This window comes from Scophthalmus maximus, chromosome 9 (genome assembly GCF_022379125.1).
Source record: "Scophthalmus maximus strain ysfricsl-2021 chromosome 9, ASM2237912v1, whole genome shotgun sequence".
Taxonomy (NCBI): domain Eukaryota; kingdom Metazoa; phylum Chordata; class Actinopteri; order Pleuronectiformes; family Scophthalmidae; genus Scophthalmus; species Scophthalmus maximus.
The window spans coordinates 20,314,294-20,336,238 of record NC_061523.1 but is presented as its reverse complement, the minus strand read 5'-3'; the positions used below and the strand labels follow the sequence as shown (position 1 = coordinate 20,336,238).

Sequence of the window (21,945 nt, the reverse complement as noted above, 5' to 3'; positions counted from 1 at the left end):
CGCAGGTGGCTCGACGGTCAGGGTCGGACAATATGACAAAAGACGGCTTCATTCATTATAAATCAGCAATGATACATTAAGCAATTAAACATTAATAAAACTACACATTTCGACATGAATAAATCATTACGTTAATTTTGAAATATTACCATAATTACCATTAACAAGATGTGATGTTTCTAGAGAGAGGGCCTATGAATGCAGCTGTCAGATTTCTTTGTAACTAGGGCAGATATACTGTTAAAATAAATGCATGTTTATGTGTCAGTAAAGCCACAGGTCATCATCCTTTACCTTATTTGACACTAGCGCAGGTTCTGGTCCCTTTATTTTTCCATCCCTGTATTATTTACAATGTATTTCAGTCAACGTGTTGACTTGTATCATTCTCAGAGCTCCTTCACTTGCCTCCTTCCTGGCGCATTCCGAGTTCTCTGCTGCAGCAGAAGCTCAATTTTCCCCTCAGGGATCATTAAAGTTTAATAATCCACCTGTCTGATTGTCCATCCATCCATTCCTCCATCTGTCTGTACTTCCAAGTCAAGTCACATTTTCTTCATACATGTGCATTTTCATCCCATCAGCAGTTTAATGTACCTCACTGGTCTTCCATCTATCTATCTATCTTCATCCCTCACGCATTTCAGAGAGCAAAACATTGACAAATGATGCATTTCATATTATGGAATTGTTTTCATGCCATCGCATTGATTTTTACTCAGCAATGGCTCATTAGCTAAAATGATTGCGAGAATTGTTTCCAGAGGCTTCGAAGTTCACCACAGTACTGAAGTTTTAAAAAGACATACGACAGAATACTGACGTTTTCAAATACAAAGTATGGTTTTACTGGATCTCAGGTTTCATTCAGAAGGCCAGAGTTATGTTGTTGGTGTTGTTGTTGGTATTGGCATATTATATATCTATATATATAGATATAGATATAGGTATATATATCTATATATATAGATATATATAGACATATATATATCTATATATATATAGATATATCTATATATAGAGAGAGAGAGATATAGTCTGATATCTGATATAGTGGCTACAACATGTGGAGTACCCCAGGGATCAATTCTCAGACCTCCTCTGTTCAATGCCTACAGATTTACAGAAGAACAACATTGACCACCATAGCTAAGCAGATGAAACTCAGATACATAAGGCTCTTTCACGGATAACTTGAAGCCCAATATAATCAATATTGTCAAGAGAAGAGGAATCAAAAAACCCTCTTCAAATTGGTGAATAACTAAATTTTCATGCTGTAAAAACCAAAGACCAAGTCAGTTATAATAGACTTAGATCTAACTTACACGCGCCAAATGAAAGTAATGACTAAAACAGCTTTTTATCATCTTGAAAATATGAGAATCGTCTGTAACTCCAATGACTGACGTGGTTTTGAAGAGAGTAAGTAGAAACCTTCAGATGTTTGCAGTTTCCCAATGACCAAATGAATATGCATCAAACTTTTCGGCAATTAAAAAAAAAGAAAAAAGGATTAACCCACTGGCTGTCAAAGAGTTTCAGCTCAACCCAATGACGACCACATCATCCTTTAGATTGAATCTTAAATTCACCAAAAACACACACACATAACAGTGTTCCCATCATGCAATCTGCATGATGAGAATCCAGTGACACCTCCTCGGTGATCGTATAATTGAATCTGTATGACTAACAAGATTAGGAGAATCCCATTTTGAAATCAGATGTCTCCCCCCCCCCCCCCCCCCTTTATTTAAGGAAAGGTTCAGTTAATGCAGTGGAGCTGCTGCCGGCCGGGGGGGGGGGTTGTCGGGCTCAACCATTCTGTCTGAGAGCCGGGGATGTTCAGGGTGGGTTGGGTTAGGAAAGGTAGCGTGCACTCGTGAACACCCCTTTCCTAAACGGGACACAGTCAGAAGATCTAGATTCACCAGAGTGCATATTTCACTGCTGCGCTCAGTGTTTTAACTCCACATTTTCCACACACCTGCCTCTTTCAGCCGCACACCCCTCCGTCGCACATCGGCTTTCCTGCCAAACATAGAGACCACCCTCTGTTCCATCCAGCCCCCCCACCCCCCTCCTCCTCCTCCTCCTCCTCCTCCCCATCCTCCTCCTCCCCATCCTCCTCCTCCTCCTCCACCAGGGACCAAGGAGGTTTTTCAGCACTTGCCACGGCAGCTTGCGATGGACAGCACCACAAACACCCAGTGATCCCTCGCATCATCCGGACGCTTGACAGAAACCACAGCTGACAGACAATCTGGACGTTCAGTGGGGACATCTAGAGAGAGCGGAAGAGTTCAAAGGCAGAAGTGCTTGGTGGAATACCCCTGAAAAATAATACGGCCGTGAACCTGCAACACATTCTTTCCTTCACACAGCTCTCGCTGCTCTAAAAACAGCATCTTCACAATGGAAGAGGACATGGACGAGGGGCAGACCCAGAAAGGTAAGAATAACTATAGTGAATGTGACACGGGTGGTCTTGTCAGTGTGTCAGTGCTACCTCCGCAGAGACAACTGCACTAAATGTGAGCCTCTCCCTTTCTGAATAGGGGAGCAGCTGTTTGTGGTAATTCCTTTGTCCATTGAGTATCAGCACTCCACGGTGGAGTGCATGGTGTCTGTGTGTGTGTGTGTGTGTGTGTGTGTGTGTGTGTGTGTGTGTGTGTGTGCAGTTTGGGTATAGTCTGAGGGGGTGTGAGCTGCTTCAGACGGTCTTTTGTTTGTGTGATAAGGTTTTCATGCCTGTCACAGTGACACAGAGAGAGAGACATGAAGAGTGAGGAACCAAAACCGAAGCTCCTGCACTCATGAATCCATCAGGTCCCAGGTTCTGTCCTTTGTGCCCCCCCCCCACAAAAAAAAAAAATACCCAGAAGACCCGGCCGCTTTGCGACATTTCGCGTGGAGCAGGGATTTCTTTCGCTCACTTCAGAGAGGCAGTGTTTGCTTTGTTCAAAGTGGGATCGCTATTTATACTTCACCCCCCCCCCCCCCCCCCCCCCCCACATCACCTTTTCTCAGCATGAATGATTCAGTGCAGTGTTGGGAGCCACACAAGCGAGGGAGGGAGATGGTGTGCTTGTGTTTACTAGGCGGACTGCAACATTCGGAATAGGCTTGTTATCGCTGAAGTCATCCCCAAAATGACACATGAACAGAGACGAAGAGGATGCCGTTGTCATGGCGAAAAACAAATGTGTCCCCGCCTCCCTCTCAGATTTTACTTCATGTGTCATGCACGGCTATCAACATGTTTGTGTGCCCCCCCACCCCACCCCACCCCACCCCACCACCACCTGTCTCTGGCTCTGCAGCCGAGCACTCCTCGCAGGCACATACATGTGCTGAGACAGTTGCCATGGCACCGGCCCGAGTGTAGTCATTATCTATTCTTTTTCTTTGCCCACGCCTCCTGATGATGATGACATTTCGGCATACACAGGAATAGTTTGCCCCGTGTCGTTGAGTGTGGGGAGCGAAGAGACGGAGAGTCATGAATCAAGTTAGAGATTGATGAGGTGCGAGAAAGAAAACTTAGGAGGCATCATCATCTTGGATAGAGAGAGAAGAGAATACTTGTTGCCTGGTTGAATGACATGTTAGCAATGCAATGCAGAGATCATATCTCGTTGCCTGTTGGTTAAAGGGACCTGAGGGTGCTGTTCACATGAACATACATCCCGTGCCACTGACAAAAAGCCTGAAAACAGATTTTGATCCAAAACCTCTTGGTCGCCATTACTAGGTGTGCACTGGGACGATCCTATTCGGAAAGGAAGAATCTGTCATCCTTGGCCACGGACACAAATGCTCACCCGACTGAAAGATGCAGCCATGCAAGCCGTGCATACATTTCTGCATGCCATGTCCACTTACGTGGATGAAGTGTATTTGTGTTTGTGAAGACATAGTGTGCACTCCTATACTGCAAGCTAAGTTTGGCCTATTCTTCTGAATATGTGAAAAGATTGTAAAAATGTGCAAACAGAACGGCGGGTTTACATTGACTATGATTTAGTGTTCCGTCATAGTTGCTCAGCACAAGCCATTTCAGAGACGCTACAGCGCAACGGGATTTATTTATTTATTTTTTGCAGGTGACGTAATTGTTTTTCTGTGTTACTCGCAGTTGGAAAGAAAGGATGCGAAGTGGAACTTAAAGGTCTTAAACAGGGAAAAGGAGTCCAGGATAAAATATATAATGCATTAATGTAAAAAAAAAAAAAAGGTTGCCACATATTCCGTGATTGATGCTGACATTTGCAGCTTAATACGTCGGTTAACTTCCCCAATGAACCCAATAGAGTTTGTTAAAAAGAAAGAAGGAAATGAACAACCTGTTACCTTGGAAGCTATAACGTTCAACCTGGACCTGCTCACTGACAGCCTCCCTCAGCCCTGTGGTCACCATGGTGACATGGCAACATGAATCACTGCCCATGTGTGAGGAAAAATTTGATTTGTTCTGTAAGGTTACTTACATGAAAGGATTTTCAACTGTTTTTTTGAAGTAGTTGATTGTCTGATGTGACCGCAACATAGCGCAGGGTAACATTACAACTTTTGACATTTCTGTACTATTATTTCACTGAATTTGTAAAACAGCCCAAACCCCATTGAAATACTTCGGGAATGACGATTTCCTGTTCAAGTTTTCCCTGCGGGTGAAGCATGAGTGCTGTTAGTGGATTTACAGACATAAGATTCGACACAATATTTCAGGAGATCCATGGATTTGATCAAAGGAACTCAGGGCTCACTTTTATCAAACTGACAGCTCCGCTTTACGGAGGACAACGTGATGATTGACACGATTGTTCTGATGAAGCGGGAGGAACATTAAACACACCCTTCATTTTTGTATAGTGCAGCGTACAAGTCAAACAATGATTTCTGTTGCCGTGAAGCCGTCACAGAACGAGCGGCGGCCAATCAAAGATTAACTCAGACACTGAAGCGCTGAACATTCAACGGAAACGTTTGCTCATAGCAAAAAACGATTTGAAATTCAAGCAATTTAACAATATTCCTGCGAGGCCATAACCATTTTAAAGGGCTTCTGAATGTCAAGCAACAGTGTTTTCTCACGGAGGAGGCAGCTGCGTTTTATCAAGGCTTTTAATGTCAACTGGGTACCATCTTTACCATCCATCACAAATGTACGACATTCCCAGAGGAGCAGTTCAGTTTTACCGACTGAACATGTGTAAAAAAAAAAAAACAACAACCATAATCCATAACGGCTAAATTGTAAATAACCGTGTACTTCAACCTCAGAGGAGGTGCACGGTGTCAGTGAGTGCACTCATGCCATGCTAATGCCCTTCTGTCTTCAAATTATGGAGGTGCAAATCTTCTGATAATGCGTCAGACGCGCCAGGCGGGCACAGTTCACTTCGGCTGCTGGCCAAATGGAGCCGTGCACCCCACCACGTACCGAATGGGCCCGCGGGCAACACCCAGCGGTTCACAAGGCAGTTTTCTCACTACTGTGACCACGGTTGGGAGTTCTGCACAGGATGGGCACGTGCTAAAGAGTAGTTTAGATATTCTGGAGACGAAGTTCACGTTGGTTCTGCTGATTAGTGCCGACTGGAAAAAAAAAAAGAGAAAAAAAAAGGAGAGAAAACCTGAGAATGGCCCAACTGTTAGCTTTTCCCGAGCCAAGAATCTACTCTGCAAGGCTCCACCGCCCTTCTGTCAGATCAGAGCTGCTACGCTTGGTATTTTTTGGTCAATTTTCATACAACGCAATATTATTTTTCAAATCAGATTACAGGAAATAAAGAAAAATTGAATTTTTTGGCTCATGCATTTGAATTTTCAGCTCCTTCAGTCAACGTGATCCTGACAGATTTGGCAGATTCTTCAATGTGAAATGCAGTTTGACTAATACGCTGGTGTGCAAATATACAGCACAACTGGCAAATTGAGTTTTCCTGTCATTCTGATGATGTTGCCTGTTAAAGAGCCTCTGAGCCTAGTTAATTAAACTGGTAAATGAATCAATGGGAGAGTTTGTGTCCCATGATGGCCTCAAAATGTGGCGCGGTGACTTCTGGTGAAGCTACAGAACACAACCTCTCTCTTTCCTCTGTCTATCCCCTCGTTTTTCTTTCTCTCTCTCTCTCTCTCTCTCTTTCCCCGTTTCCCTCTCTCTCTCTCTCTCTCTCTCTCTCCGCCTCATTGTTCTGAATCCTAATTCGCCCGAGCCAAGCAGAAGTCTGGGGAGTTCCACCAATTGTTCTTCGTCGGGGCTATAACTGGAGAACTTCTGACTGTTTTGTCCACACGGGGACGATGACTCACTGGAATAGATTTTTTGGGGGGGTATGAGATAACAGGTGTCCAATATGGAAGACCATATTCCACAAAGATCTGTGTCCTTACAGCGATCGGTTCTTCAAATTGTAGTCGTACAGTTCTGCCAAGGTTGATTTGCATTGTTTAATTTCAATTCTAGGAACTCAATGAACACGCGAGAGCATTTCCTAACGGTTCTCTAATGGTTGTGTCAAAGACAGAGACAGGTAAAGCGAGTTCAAAAATGTAACTTAAACATGACTTCTATTCGTGGGTAGAGTGTATTTGGGATGAATGCAGCTACGCAGATTGAAACAGACACTGAAGACAGGCAATTTTAAAGATCATTTTGACGTACATCCCGGAACGTCCCGGTGTTGGCTGCTCATACTGTGAAGTGTACAAACGCAGAGCGAAGAGAACAGCCCTGGTCCCCGCTCTGGAGTTTTTTGACATTCGCCCCTTAAGTTCCCTGAGAGTAAGTGAATTCTGCCCAGACAAAAGACACGTCCCTGCTCCGCGGTCACGCAGGCCTCCGCTCGGCCTCCATCAGCATCGCTCGGCCAAACAAAATAAAGGGAGGAAATCGCTGGGCTGAGCTCTTGGACCTGGCCTGTAACGCTCCCCTTTGCCCGGAGGGGCTATCTGTGTGGTGCGTCCCATTCACCATTGTCCCACTGAATTTGTTGACATACAGTAAGTGGGTCACGGCTCTGAAGTACCCGGCCTATTCGCAGATTTTGCGCTGCGGTTGACATGGCAACCATACTGGTTGATTAAACATGCGCGGAGGAGATGGGGTGGGGGGTGGGGGGGGGGGGGGGGGGGGGGGCGTGCAGGAGCTGGAAAAAAACCTGCTCGCTTCAGGGGGGGGGGGGGCTTCGCATTAAATATAGGAAAGCAACGAGACACGTATACGCCCATTACTCTCAGGCTGACACAGACGCACCATCCCCCACTGAGATCTCCCTCTCCCCCTTTCTCCCACTCCCTCTCTAGGACCAGGCTCTCTGCCGCCACCCCATCCCCCATACAAGACTCCTCCACCAACGGGGAACCTACTGTAGTGTTGAATACGCAAAAAAAACAGAGTCTGGTTGTATGTCTATCGCTGTAGACATCCAATTATTCAATTTTGCTCGTTTCCTCCTCAAGTGCCGCATCTATTAATTTCCTCTCCGGCTATATCGGCATCGAAAGCAAAGCTTAACACTCCTACTGTACGTGATGTTTTTAAGGACGTGCCAACAGAGGCGCGCAATCATTACGGGCCAATATCATCTTTAAAAAGCATCAATTGGAATCAGCCCATTGTTAATTTGATGACTGATGTGGAACTGGGACTTTTACAATTTCACATATAATTCAGATAAAATAAATAAAATAAATAAATGTTCTTTGTCATTTTGAAGAAATGTGTCTTGGTACATAAATAGATACTCAGTTTCAAATCTGTTTTCGTGCCAAGACTTGTAGAACTTCAGTGTCCGGATCAGCATTATTCCCTGGCGATAAAGAAATGTTGGAGGTATACACAAGATGCTTTTGACCTGAAGTGTGTACTCTAATCCGCCTGCTCTGAAGACCAGATGCTGACAGTCCATCCCAGTTCAAACATCTGTGTGGGAGGGCTGCTGTCCACGGCCCACCTTTTACATATTCCTAATGTCTCGCTTCTGTCCACGTCTCTCACTTTGTCCGGCGTGCGTTGACCCAGATGACGCACAAAAATGATCGAGGTGATTTTGCAAAGTGTGTGAACCTCATTTGTTGCGCGTTACCAAGATTTCACGTTTAGGAGGGAAAGTATCTGCCACTGATAACAACTGAATATGCTAATTAAAACAATGAAATGAAGCCTCCACCACAGAATATCGAATATTTGTCAAAGAAACCAAAGGACATGTGCAATTGAGTTATCGTCCTGCAGTGGATAAGACTATATACAGAAAAATATTACTTTCACCTTTGACATGAACCATTAGAGTTACAGTTTGAGGGGTAAATCTGCAAGAAGAGCATTTCTGGTGGTTTCTTTGAAATGTTTAAATATGTTGGCGTAAAAATAGGTGTCTCTCCATTGACAAAATCTCGTTAACATATGCAGTAAGATAGAAAAAAGTAAGCTAAGAAGGTGGTTAATAAGTATATTGAATGGTTAAATCATTACATAACAGACTGGACCTGCTGTGAGTCCGCGAAACACGTAAGCAACATTTTTTAATTTAAAAAATGTGGGAAACTTTAGCGAGGGTTGGAAAAATGATGCTTAAAGACCTGTCAATATGGACGCAACGATATTGAACTCATTAGTGTCCGAACGAGGGCAGCGCATCTTCGGTTAGTTAACTCCGACTGTCTGCCGGATGTTCGAGCCAAGTTTTCTTTGAAAGATGTCGTTTACCTCTAAGCATCAATCGAGGATAACCTCATCCCTCATGCGAATGTTGACTGGGTCAGTGAGAGTCTAAGCGTGTGTGTGTGTGTGTGTGTGTGTGTGTGTGTGCGCGTCCCTTTTGCCTGTCGGACATGACACTGACAGATGGAGGAGAAGTAGGAGGCAGGAGGGGCCTTGGGAGGGGGGTCATCCTTTCTCTTTGTATTAGGGAGACGCCGTCTGTTGATTGGACCGCAGTGTTTGGAATCGTGTTGGCTTCACTTCCGTTTTCATTTTTTTCTTTGTTTTTTTAAACAGAGGTTTTTTTTTGTCCAGAGGATGAAATAATTAAAACCCATCTCTTTGTTCAAAATTCATTGAGACTAATCATTGTGTTGCCAGATTTTCAGCTTTTGATAGGTGAACATATATTTCCTTAACAGCCAATGGGAAGAAACTCGTTGTTTTTTGTTTCCTTGAGGAAAAACAACACAGTGAAGCAGAGCGCCTCTAAATATGAGAGTTGCTTGGGGGAAAACATTTTCAAATCTTTAATTTTGAAAGATTTTTTTATGTTCAAGAACCTTTGGTGCGCAGGGTTTAGCCTTCAACCTGTAATCATCTGAAGAAATATCAAGCAACTGGCCTATTTTGCCATTAAACAATAACTTCAAATATCTAAAATAGAACAAGTTCATACTGTGTCCTCAGTGCGTAAGGTTTCCCATGAGTGTTTGTCCACTGGTCCATTCAAATCAGCCAAAGTCAATTAGGCCAGATTCCCCACTTGACTGACCCGTCAGTGGGGGGGCTTCAAAAGACAAGTAGAATGACATCTGCGAGCATGACCGATTCAGATATTTGGAGCTCCTCATCAAGCAGGGGACCTTTTTATTTTCATGGCAGGTAATGTTGGGCTAAGCAGAAGGCATGAATAATGAACGCGAGAGGCTTGTGCTCCGCTGCTCTGTGCCGCCTCTGAATTATGGATCAAGCATCCAGCAGCTCGCCCGAGTCGGTTTCTTTCGCGCCCCCGTTTCGCCATCTCTCACCGGTTCGATCCGGCAGTCAGTTAAGATCAATGAGGAGTTGCAGAGAGGAAATGAGAGGATGGGGTTGGTGCGTGGGAGGAGGTGGCGTTGAACGCAGCGGCGGGGACACAACACGTGATTACAGAGCGAGAGAAAAACAAATCGGGTCTGATCAAATATCCTCAAAACACCACAAAGACACTGTGGCAAGGTCTACAGACGCAATTGTGCTCGCTCAGATTAGATTGATAGAGTGTTTAACTCCTTTACAATACAGTCTGATTCATTTTTTATGTTCAACTATTATGTTGGACTCAATATTTAGTACTAATGTTAACCCGACGTGGTCTTTTGATTTTTACTCATCATAAAACATCACTCCCGTTACAACTACTCCCCAGTTCTCCCATCTTACCCCAGCGACTTCATCTTGAACTGTCTCCATGGAAACGCTCTCTTCTCGTTCAGTCGATATGCGTACGAGACACTTACTTTGTTGTAGCTCAGGTCTGTTGATTGGATTTATAATAAGCGGAGACGACTCCGGGTTCCTTTCTACGACCGCTGCCATAAAAGTTTTTAAGAAGTCAAATAGATTTGAAATGAAGGGGTCGCAAAAGACGCCAGGTCCAGCCATGGTTGAATGTGTGTGCAGAAATGTAAATAATGCAGAGGCAATAAACCTTGATTGAGGCCAGGACATAAATCATTAACATTGCTGCTCATCCCCACTTGATGTAAAGTGAAAATCTCCAAATGTCTGCAGCACCAAAATTAACCAGAATGTCTCAAAGGTGGATTCAAAAAGAAACCAATAAACACATTTGTTTTCTTCTTTTCAAAAAGTGAAGGCCTTTTTCTCACTGTGTGAATTTGTAATTTGCTTCCTCTATCATTTCTGTACTTAGTGTTTTGATTGTGGTTTTTTAAATCCTCACTCAACAAAAGGGCCAACTTTGAGATTAGGTATGAAAACAATTGAGGGAAAATTACAATAATACGGGTTGTTTTATGACGTTTTTCCCAACAGTTTTGACAGGCAAAAGTACAAAGCCACTAAAGGCAAATCACTCTAATCATCCACCCACGTCCACTCGTCCGACTCGGGGAGTAATTCCCGACGATTGGACAGTTCGTTCCGACTCTGACTTCAACAGGCACACTGACCCAGAGCGTGAGGGAACGACGCGACTGGCTTCTCTGTCACTCTCATCTTGTCAGTAAACACCCTCGCATCAATAAGCCCTGTCACTGCCGGCTTCCTGAAACGATAAGGTAACTCAGGATAATGAGTCTGCGGGAGGAGACGGTGACAGAATCACTTTCTCTCTTAGCGGGGGCATTCAAACTGAGAACAGGCCCCGCGTTAAAACAGAAGGTGTATTAGAGTCGACCGAGCACTGCACAAAGGTTTTAATAGTCCGAGGCAGGATTTTACAACCCTGGCAAATTATTTAATGGCAGCCATTTTGTGCTCTACTTTTTTCCCCCCACGAGCATCCGGAGGTAAAACATAAAAAAATATGAAATCCGTAGTACAAAGGAATTTGCAGTTACATAAATCTCAGAGGCCATTGCCGGCTGACATGTTTTTGGCAGGGAAAGCCACACAACACCACTAGGAAAGGTTAAACTTCTTCTTTTTTTTTGTCCTCCGTGTTCGCAGAACTGCCTTGCCTAAGGGCCCTCACTGGGATGACCAGGAATAGAACCCCGACCTTTGTGGTGTAACCCACTAAGCTATAACTAGCCTATTTAACCAGCTTGATTTAAAAGCATCAAGACAGGACACAAGTTTGTTTTCCCACAAACTGTATCCTCAACGGGCCTGGATAAAAGGCACCTCCAAGAGATATTGCTTTTCTTTGAGTGAGTAAAGTGAGATCCGTGTCTTATTTGATTAGAAAACAACGTAGCGAGTGAGAGAGAAAACTGTGCCGGTCAACAAGCCGTCGGAATTGCTGTAGTTCTGTGATGTCGCAACAGAAAAAAAGCGGTCAGCCAATCAGAAGAGAGGCTCAGGGACCAACACAAAACGCTCCGGAGAGAAGCGTGAGCGAAGGTTCAGTACCATGTATCTTCTTATGGTTTTCAAAACTTGAAAAGTGTCAAATAAAAACACCATAGACAAGACCCACTGTTAAATCACAAGCAATTTATACCATAAATCAACCTTTGATCAACAGCAACAAATTCATATAGGGCTTATAGGGGGGCCTATCCACAAGTAACAACGGTGCAGAGAGGTCAAGTCAAGTTGTACTGGGTGAGAGGCCGAGAGTCCTGGCTGCAGCTTTGTCAGAGCGACATGAATTAAGGTGTGAATTGGTGTGAAACCCCCTGCGGATGTTCCGTGGGTGTCAGGGTGTCACTGGAAGTACCTGAGGGTCTAAAAAGGCACCAAAAAGGCGAAGTGTTCCCCTGAAACTTGACGCCTCCTCCTGCAGGTGATGTCCCACTCCCGTGGGCTGGTACGGCTGGTACGACTGTTGGAGAAACACCAAGGCCGTGATGATAGAAACGTTGTGAACAGCAAACAGATGGTGCAAGGAAGGCGATTCCCCCGGTTTGACATGTCATGACAGGCTGGTTTCTCTGATGGACGGGGAAGCCTTTTGGTTGGAAGTCTACAGAAACCCCACCTCTGCAGACATGTACGTCCTGTTCAAACCATCCATTTGTTCCTAAACTGGGCACATTTTGAACTCTGCACAACTCACCAACTAACTGGACAGATGCTAAAAGCATGACCAACAGGCGCTGATAACATTTGACTGTTAAATCCGATTCTGACCAGAGAAGATTGTAAGTGGGAAAAGCTGTGTTCATTCTCAGCAAACCTTTAATGGACTAAATAGGTTTAGAATGAAGTCGGAGGGCAGAGCAGACCGTTCTACAGTCTGGCACTGGATTACATCAGCGAGGATGCAGCTAATCTACGCGAGTCTGGGCTCGGGTTGGAGCTGCGGCGAGCATTTGAGTGCTCTGCACAGGCGGAGCAGCTACTTGGTATTCCACTCAGGTCTAGATCAGAGTCAATAGCAAAGTGCCGAGGAGGGGGAGGAGGAGGGATATTTGCTCTGACTCCTGCTTTGTAACGCAGGCGAAGACAACGAGATAAACCATAAAAGAGATGGTGCCGAAAACGACCTCGCAAAACAACCCCAGAAATCTTTCATCATCTCAATAACCGACAATGAAAACTGTCATAGAGCCTCTCCGAGTGCGGATGCATTTAATCATGGGCCATGATCGTGATCGCACCCGATCAAGAGGAATATTCTTGTTTTATGAACATGCAATTACTTTTAGCAGGTCTCACACGAGTGTATTGATTCAGACAGCTATGCACATTTAGCGGGCTGCCCTCCATGGCGATACAGCTCCAGATGAGGCGTTGCAAATTGATTTAGAATCGGCTTTTCACTTCCTGAAAAAAACATGTGTCTCTGTGGTTAATATACTGCAATGCACTGCGAGACCCCATAAAGTCTGGTTATGTTCCGTGCCTCCACAGGAAATAAATTCCACTTCTGCTGCCGCTACTCTGAGAAATGACCGACTCAGTGCCCCCATAACACACACACACACACACACAGATAAGATGGAGACTCGTAAATCTGAGCGATTCATACAGCCACACTTGCGTGCAGGAGTATTTACAGACTCAGCTTCTCTGTGAGCAATCCGTGTGACAGGAGATTGAAGTTAGAACTGAGCGGTGATTAGTCACCTTAAGGGGCCCCGGGGAGGAAAAGAAGCAGGGGCAAAGAAGAATAAGGGTCAAAGGTCAGGATTACTATGTAGAGCTCAGGCTGGGTTTATTTTTTTAAGTGCCGAATTAAATGTCAGCATCCTCTGTAGGGCTGAGCCACCGACACAACAAACGCGGTGCGTGAACCACGATTGGGGAAAAAGTGTGAGTCTACGATAAAGCAGAAGTGGCCGTTAAATATCTCGCGCTTCCTGGTGGCTTTAAAATACCTTATGCATAAAAGAATGTCGACTGCTCATTTATCAGGGAGACAATGTGCTGCCGCTACTTTATCAAGTTGTTTGCACGGCTGCCTCCCGGCCCTGGTCTGATTGTCGGAGATTCTCTAAAAAGCAAATGGCGACTGCAGCGTACTGTACGACATGCAAATGCATTCGGCCATTGGCAAAGTTGCGTTGAATTATTCAAACCTCTCAAAAAGACTTTCCTTTTCCGTCTTTGATGACTAACAGTTGCATCTCTTGTGTGTTCAGGATGCCTTGAGTGCTGCATCAAATGCCTGGGCGGGATTCCCTACCCATCCCTCATAGCCACCATCCTGCTGTACGCCGGCGTGGCTCTGTTCTGCGGCTGCGGACACGAGGCCCTGTCCGGCACCGTCACCATTCTCCAGAACTACTTCGAGGTGATGCGGAGCCCCGTGGATGCACTGGACGTGTTCACCATGTGAGTGGTAAAGGTGCAGACTGACTTTGCGTTGTGTCGGTGTGGTTGTTGAAGAAAACGGGATCGACCCACAGGAATTGGATATTGGCCGACTCTAAATTTCTTTGACTTTTGTTTCGATCAATATACGAACTGTATTATCTAGGTTTCTAAAGCAAAAGGTAAGAATTACATTTAATCCATCCATCCCGTGGCAGTTTCACAAAGGCATGCATAAGTCTGGTTTTATTTTTGGTGGTGGATTCGGATTGTCCCTCCCTATCGTCTTTTCCTACCTACTATTCCTCGACCTCAATGGAAAACGTCCTGAGGTCAAGGAAAGTTGTAAAGAGGACCATGGGACTTGGGAAAAGCCAACAGCGGTGCTCAGAGAATCCGACTCGACTTTCACTGTACTGCGTCATTATCCGATGGCGGATGTTATTTGCGTTCTATTTCAATTTTGGATTGAATCGTTTACGTTCGTGCATTGCTCGCCACGTTAAACATCGCTGCCGCAGACAGGAAAGTCTAGCGTACCCTTTGCTAAAGGAGATAAGAAAGGAAGCATTGAAGCTCCTTTCCTTCGCATTCAGAGAAACCAAACAGCTCTTCTCATGAATGCCGATCAAATTCTCCCAGATCTCGGACACCTCCTAGACCAATTCGACCGCACCCAAGGTTTTTTCTGTGCACATTTTCAGCGGTTCTCTCTTCCTTCCCCAGGATTGACATCATCAAGTATGTGATCTACGGCATCGCCTCGGCCTTCTTCGTCTACGGCATCCTGCTGATGGTGGAGGGCTTCTTCACCAGTGGGGCCATCAAAGACCTGTATGGAGACTTCAAGATCACCACCTGCGGACGCTGCGTCAGCGCTTGGGTATGACTCACATTTTGGCGCATGTCAAATTTAGCCCTAGATCTCGGTTGTGTTGCACCTCCTGTTTAGTGACATACCACATCTATGTGTGATTACTACTGCTGCTGCTGCTGCTGCTGCTGCTGCCCTTTTCAGGAATCACTTGGTCACAAAACAGTCTAAATGTCAGGGTAGTTTCCCAGGGAGTTTCCCTTGAAAAAGGGTTGAGTAGGTGAAGGTTTCTGCAGGACACATTTTGCAGTCAGGTGTGTTTGTGTGGATGGGGATTAATACTGATACGGAGCTAAAAGCGCTCGTCTGGGCGGAGGTCGTTTTGTTTTCAAATGAAAACATATGGGTGCAGCCGTAGTGACACATCTCTGTTAATCTGATATGGATTAAACAGGATGTAGAGCAAATCATGGTATGGGTTGAATTTATATTCACTTCGAGTAAATGGTCTTCAAATATTAGGGATTATTCATTTCATGTGTTCCGTATAGTTGTCAAGTTAACATTGCTAATAAACAGGCATGGCAGCAATGGTTCTTTGCTCTAAGTGGTGATTTGCAAAGATTTACAACTGAAGTGCTCTGAATTTTTTTTTATTAAAAACATTACTCAAAATAATGTTATTATACAGCCGACGACAATAAAAAAATAAGAAATTAGGGTTATCTCTCATATGGAGCATATCAGGGAGCTGAAAGCATCCTAACGAGACTATCGCTGGAATATAATTGCTCAGCCACTCTGAAGCTCCATATGGAGGCAGAGGATCTAAACCTCGCTTTGCTGTTTTGTGATGTGATGGAGTTCATTAGGTTAGTGTGGGTTAATCTGGCGCCCGTGGAAACATGCAAACTACAAATAGGAGCAGCTGACAGAAGTGGGTAAGTGTGTCATGGAGCAGAGTAGTGGCCTGGGAAAACCTCGTAACTTAAATGATCACAGATTCCCCTCAAGACCTGGAACAGATCACCTTGAGCTGTACTAGTGCATCAGGATACAGAAAACATCAGTCCAATCCCTGATCCTTTTAATTTTAAAAATCGATAATCTTACATTTGAACTATTAACAGACACAGTACCTAAACGTGACCCGTTTGCCTTTTGTTGCTCCTTCAGTTCATCATGCTGACTTACATCTTCATGCTGGCTTGGCTCGGAGTGACCGCTTTCACCTCCCTCCCCGTCTTCATATACTTCAACATCTGGAACATTTGCCAAAACGCTACCGTGCTGGAGGGGGCCACACTCTGCCTGGACCCACGCCAGTACGGTAAGGATGGATATTCTGTCTCCATTTCTTTTCTCTTCCCACTATTCACATCTCAGTTGCTCTGATCTCTATGGCCCCCGGGGAAAAAAAAAAATCAATGTTGCTGCACCGTCTTAACGACTTGGAGATGTTGTTCTTTCTGAACTCGCCTTGCAGAATATAAAGTTTATTTATCAGGTATTTTCCGTAGTGTTTCTGCAAAAATATCCACTTAAATTGTGGATCGATCATGTAAATATCAACGTTAACCGGAGCACTCGGAGAGCGCAGACCTCGGCCAAGGCTGAGCAGTCTCCTGTTTCACCCATCTCCAAGCAACATACGTACATATTTGCAAAAAAATATAATAAAAATGTTATGTATTTGTGAAGATATGATTCAAAATGTCAAGTCTGTCCTTATCTCGCACTGGTGAAGAATCTTTCAAACAATTGCTGGATCCAGATCTGGTTCCCTCCAAAATTTGCATCACCTGTTACCATGGCCACGGTCTATCTTTGATAAAGAATATTCATGCAAATCCATCCACAACTTTTTGAGTAATCCTGCAAACAAACAAACTGATAATCAACATACAGCGTAAAACAAATCTCCCACTCTCTCCAGATCTAATAAACTATGAAATACAGCATTTCACACTTAATTTATTTCATTTTATGTATACATAGAAGTTAATCTATTAAATAAGCCGCTTTCGAAATGAGGAACCATAAAGGATCCAATTTGACGGTGGTGCTCCCTATTTTTCTCCCAAAATTATTGTCCTGTAAAATTTTATGATCCAAAATAACATCATATTTAGCTGGTTCATAAAAGTCCATGACATCACCAGCTTATATGGCGGGCTCATTATTTTTAATCAGTGCCACCTCTTCCCGTCCATTAGCCAGCAGCAGCCATTTATACTGCCTGCGTGTCAACAACTATTTGTGTTGCCACATTGACATTAAAGGCCTCCGATGTCGGCGTCCATTAAAACTATATCAAAGACGTCTGTCGGTACATAGGAAGGCTTGCCACTTTATTTTTTTTCAATTTGCTGTTGGCTGTTTTCTGTCTGATTATTTATTGCAGGGCACTCCACACTGATACTTAATCTAACTTCTTTCAGGCATCGTGCCAATCGCTGATGCGAAAACCGTGTGTGCTGGATCAGAGAAGTTCTACAAGATGTGTGAATCCAACGAGGTAAGGCAGAAGCAATCGAGCAACGTCAATAATCAGCATAGATTGTTTTTTCCAAGGCCAATACATTTGTTCTAGGTGGGTTTCTAACGTGAGCAAAATCTTTTACACATCTTTACTGGACAGTTGAAACAGTGGCAAAGGTGAACAAGTAATACTCTCTGAGAAGATCTAAGGCTGTTAACAGCCACCAAACCATTGCCACAATGCCAGTGAGCAAGGCACTTTACACAGCTGCTCTGCTGGAGCTGTTCAAAGGCAAACGGAAAACCTTGGATGTACTACATAGATGTAAATTATCTGTATGCCTATTAGCTCGGAGTTGAATGACATATAGCATGTGTATTCAATTAATGAATAACCTGAGTAGCACCATGTAAACAGAATCTGCACCGACTGCAATAACCAGCAAAATGCTGACAGTGAATTTTTGCTTACATGCAAAATTCAAAAGGCCTCTTGAAAACCAGCATAATACATCACACTGACAAAAGTAAGTGATATAAGCAACGATAACGATTTCCAACAATCGATAAATATGTACGTGTATTGTTCCTAATCAGACACATGGGTTTCATGGCGGTAAAACAGAATGAACTGAGTGTGGTTTGATTGACAGTGACGTCCGCTGAGAGCAGTGTGAAGAGTATAATATTCGCTGTGTTGTTCTTTTTGCTACAGCTTGACATGACTTTCCACCTGTTCATCTGTGCCCTCGCTGGAGCAGGAGCTGCTGTGATCGCCATGGTGAGACACCTGTCAAAAATATCTGTTAAAACATGCACATGTTTGCAGGAACTATACCGCAGTGTCACAAGGACTGTTTCCACTTCATTGTAAGCAGATCATTTCTGCAGAGGTAGGAATCGACCGATTTCTGGGGGAAAAAAAGGAGATTATTGATGGGCGATACTGTAGCTGGGAAAATAGCTGCCCTTTGTTGTGGCTGCTTCGTACTTGGCCCGTGTCGCGTTCGCCTGGGAGAGAATAGCTGCAGATAGGATGGGGAGGCATTTTGGCGCAGTGGAAAAGACAGGGTTTGTGTCTCCCTCCCTCTGTCGGAGGCGCCAGACATGTCAATGTGTTGTCATGGAAACAGGGAGAAGAAAGGCTCAGAAATTGTTCCAAAACATCACTCAGTAATTTGTGAGGAGCCATTTTCTGAGAAACGGAGAGAGAGGGTTCCTACAGTCAGGCGTGATGATGCAAAATGTGGCAGGAGAATTTTCCACCACCTCGTTAGTTTTTTTTCAGCTATTGGCGGAAAAAAAAATTCTTTCATCCCAATAATGAGCTGCGTCAGAGTCAGACACTCAATCAGTTCTGAAAAAAATAAATAAATGCACCAGACCCAGAGGAAAGTAAAACTGAAAGACAAAGAAAATAGTGTTTGTATTTGCAGAGCTGGAATCTCAGTCACATTTTCAGGCCGTTTCACAAACAAAGACAAGTCCTCAAACTGTCACTCGGTGTGAAAAGAGAAGCTGTGTTACAACACCAGTCATTAAAGCACAATGCATCCATTATAACCACAGCTGCCATGGTAACAAGTGCAAGACCACATTTAGCAGGATGCTGCCACCTGCTGGACCACTGGAGGAGCAATCTTTTCTCTCTTTAAATCATTTTTTAAATTGTTATTATAGTGCAATACAATTGCAAACAAAAAAGGGAGGGAACTAGACAAACACAACAATGGAGTAAAAGGAGGGGGGGCAGTAAATGGGGTTTATAATGTTTAGATTATTTTATTGTAGTACGTATGTATGAGTGTGTGTGTTTGCATGTGTGTGTGTGTGTGTGTGTGTGTGTGTGTGTGTGTTTCTGTGTGTGTGTGTGTGGATGAGCACATGGGTTTGTAAATGCAGGCTTTAATTTAAAGGGCCAGTCTTCACAGACAAGCTTCTATCCATCTATTCATTTTATTTCAGATTAATGCAAATGTGCATTTGCCTCCACACAAGATAACGAAGCTGAGAAACTAATTTCATTGAGCTGTTACAGTGATTAAACTATGTTGGATTTTAGCCTGAAAGCAGAAGTGTTTCACGATTAAAAGTTGTTTGAGCAAATCAGAGAAATGTGTTTTTGTTCCGGTCAATTTTTTCCCGACAGATCCACTACCTGATGGTGCTGTCAGCCAACTGGGCCTACGTGAAGGACGCCTGCCGGATGCAGAAGTACGAGGACATCAAGTCGAAGGAGGAGCAGGAGCTTCACGACATCCACTCCACCCGCTCCAAGGAGCGTCTCAACGCCTACACATAAAGACCAGCGTGAGGCCTGGCCCTGCCACTCCGACCCCCCAACCCCCCCTCCCCTGCCTCCCTCTCTCTATCTATCTCGGTCTCTCCCTCTCTGTCTCTATCTCTCTCTCTCTACCATCCCCTCCCGAGGGGGGGCGGATGGCGCCTAGGGCCCTCACCACCGCTGATGTCACTGGTGCGTCATATGACAATGTGGTCTGGGGGGGAAACGTCACTCAAACCTCCCCGGTCACAAACAGCATTTCAGATGAAAAAAAAAAAAAAAGCCCCTTTACCTCTCTCATGGATGGTGTTACGATTATTGTTATGGCAGTTATATTATTCTTGAATACAAAGTTGTTTAATGCTAATAGTGGTTATAGTGTAGTTTGTAGAATTAGAAATAGCAGTAGTATTTCTCCTTTTTTTATTTTTTATTTTTTTTTACTTTGAATAATTTGCATATAATTGTTTTATTTTTCTTTACGTTTTTATCTGATGCTAAGTGTCATTTTGCTCTCATGCATTAATTTATTTTTTGCTGATTTCTGAGGGGGTCAACAGGGGCTTTTAAAGGGTTTTCAAGCACATTTCTCATGCCGTGTGTGTGTGTGGAGATTTCATCTTCGAGAACTATGTACTGTATGTGAACGGGTGGTTAGTTTTGAAAATATTTTTAATCTCACAACGCAACTAGGAAGCAGCGTAAAAACCTTTGTCGTACCAGTATTCCCAGGGATGAAAAGCACTTTCACGTGAAAGTAATTCAATCTGTTTTTTTTCTATTCGAAGTTACACAGTACAGTAAGACGACACAAATACCAAATCATTAGAATAAAACAAACATTTGCTAGATGTGCCAAGCCTGTTAAACAGGAAACTATGACGTTGATAGATATCAAAGATGGGATTAGTGAATTAAATAGAAAATTAGGGTTTATTTTATGATAATCCTGCCATTTAAATATATTTTAGGACTGCGAATGATTCCATTGTCTTTGAATCACAAGCCACAAAAGCACATGCAAACATGGTTTCATAAGGACTTTTTTTTATTATTATTAAAAGTGGAACTTTATAAATACTAAACTCCTGTTTTTTGCAGAACTCTGCACTGTAAATACTGATATATCAAAACATACCTATATGTTAAGCACTGACATTTAAGGAAAATTCAGGGGGGGGAAGGAGAAGAGATCACTGTAGGTCAGTCCACTCTGCATCTTATCAGTCTCAACCGGAAAAAGAAGAAACCCCGGCGTAAAACGTCGTTGGTGTGATGGCACTCGTTGGTGGGATTGTCAGATGTCAGAAAAAGTGTGTGTCACAGTGATTTTGTTCATGACAGTAACTGTGTTGCTTACACATCCTGGTGCCATACAACTACAAACAGTGGTCTGTCAGTTCATCGGCTGGCAAAGTTGATTCTGTCAGTATTTCTGAAAGCTAGTTTCATTCACTTATTTGACCATTTCTGTGCTCTCTCTCTCTAGATGTAAGCGCATTGGTGTTCAACTCAAAGTTGGATAACTGTACTGTTAGTAAAGACTGTGAATTTAGATGTTTTTCGTGGCATGGACATGCATTGATATAGTCTTATTGACTCAAAAGTTACTTTACTTCACTTCTTTATTTTGACGATTATGACTGTCTTGCTGGATCAGCCCTTTGTTTATATGTGCAGTACTAACCCCCCCCCCCACGCTTACCGCGTTATGCTACTGATATTAGAGACTGTAGTCTTTGAGTTGTGTCTGTTTTAGTTTGTGATGAGCTCTCAACCATGTCTTAAAACTAATCCCAGCATCGCTAACTCTGTAATGATCTGAAAAAAGAAAAGAAAAAAACGCTCTCAGCTTTTTCCTCGTATTAGTCTTTTGTACTTTCACTACGAATGCTTGTAGTAGCAGGCTTTAAATCAAATCCGTTTTGTACATTCATGTGCCAACAGCTTGAGGTGGCTTATTTGACCTGTATGATCAAATTTGCTTGCATAAATAAAACTCACTTGTGTACTTGTTAATAAGTACTTGACGTCCCTTGTGTCAAATATTTGTTTTGGTGTCGATTCGTCCGACTGGTGGTATTATACTGCACAACTTGTAACAGCTACTGAATGAGACAATACTTCAACGTTATTAATTATGTGGTCAATCAAATATACTTCACTTTTATTAATTATCAGGTGAAATATTTTCGGGCCACGATTTGCCGGTAGGAAGATGGC

The 21,945-nt window shown here is 43.6% G+C and overlaps 1 protein-coding gene and 1 long non-coding RNA gene across 8 annotated transcripts in view; one reads left to right on the top strand and one right to left on the bottom strand.

Moving 5' to 3' along the window:
* The window catches only part of LOC118319912, a 68,559-nt gene that overhangs the window by 14,135 nt on the left and 32,479 nt on the right, over positions 1–21,945 (bottom strand). The gene's annotated exons all lie outside the window — the stretch shown is intronic.
* On the top strand, positions 1,997–21,756 carry gpm6aa (glycoprotein M6Aa). The gene is made up of 7 exons (XM_035650622.2): positions 1,997–2,455; positions 13,972–14,164; positions 14,870–15,026; positions 16,134–16,287; positions 17,399–17,475; positions 18,154–18,219; positions 19,588–21,756. Exons 1-7 carry the CDS (start codon positions 2,419–2,421, stop codon positions 19,738–19,740), a joined length of 837 nt encoding a protein of 278 aa, XP_035506515.1. The 5' UTR covers positions 1,997–2,418; the 3' UTR covers positions 19,741–21,756.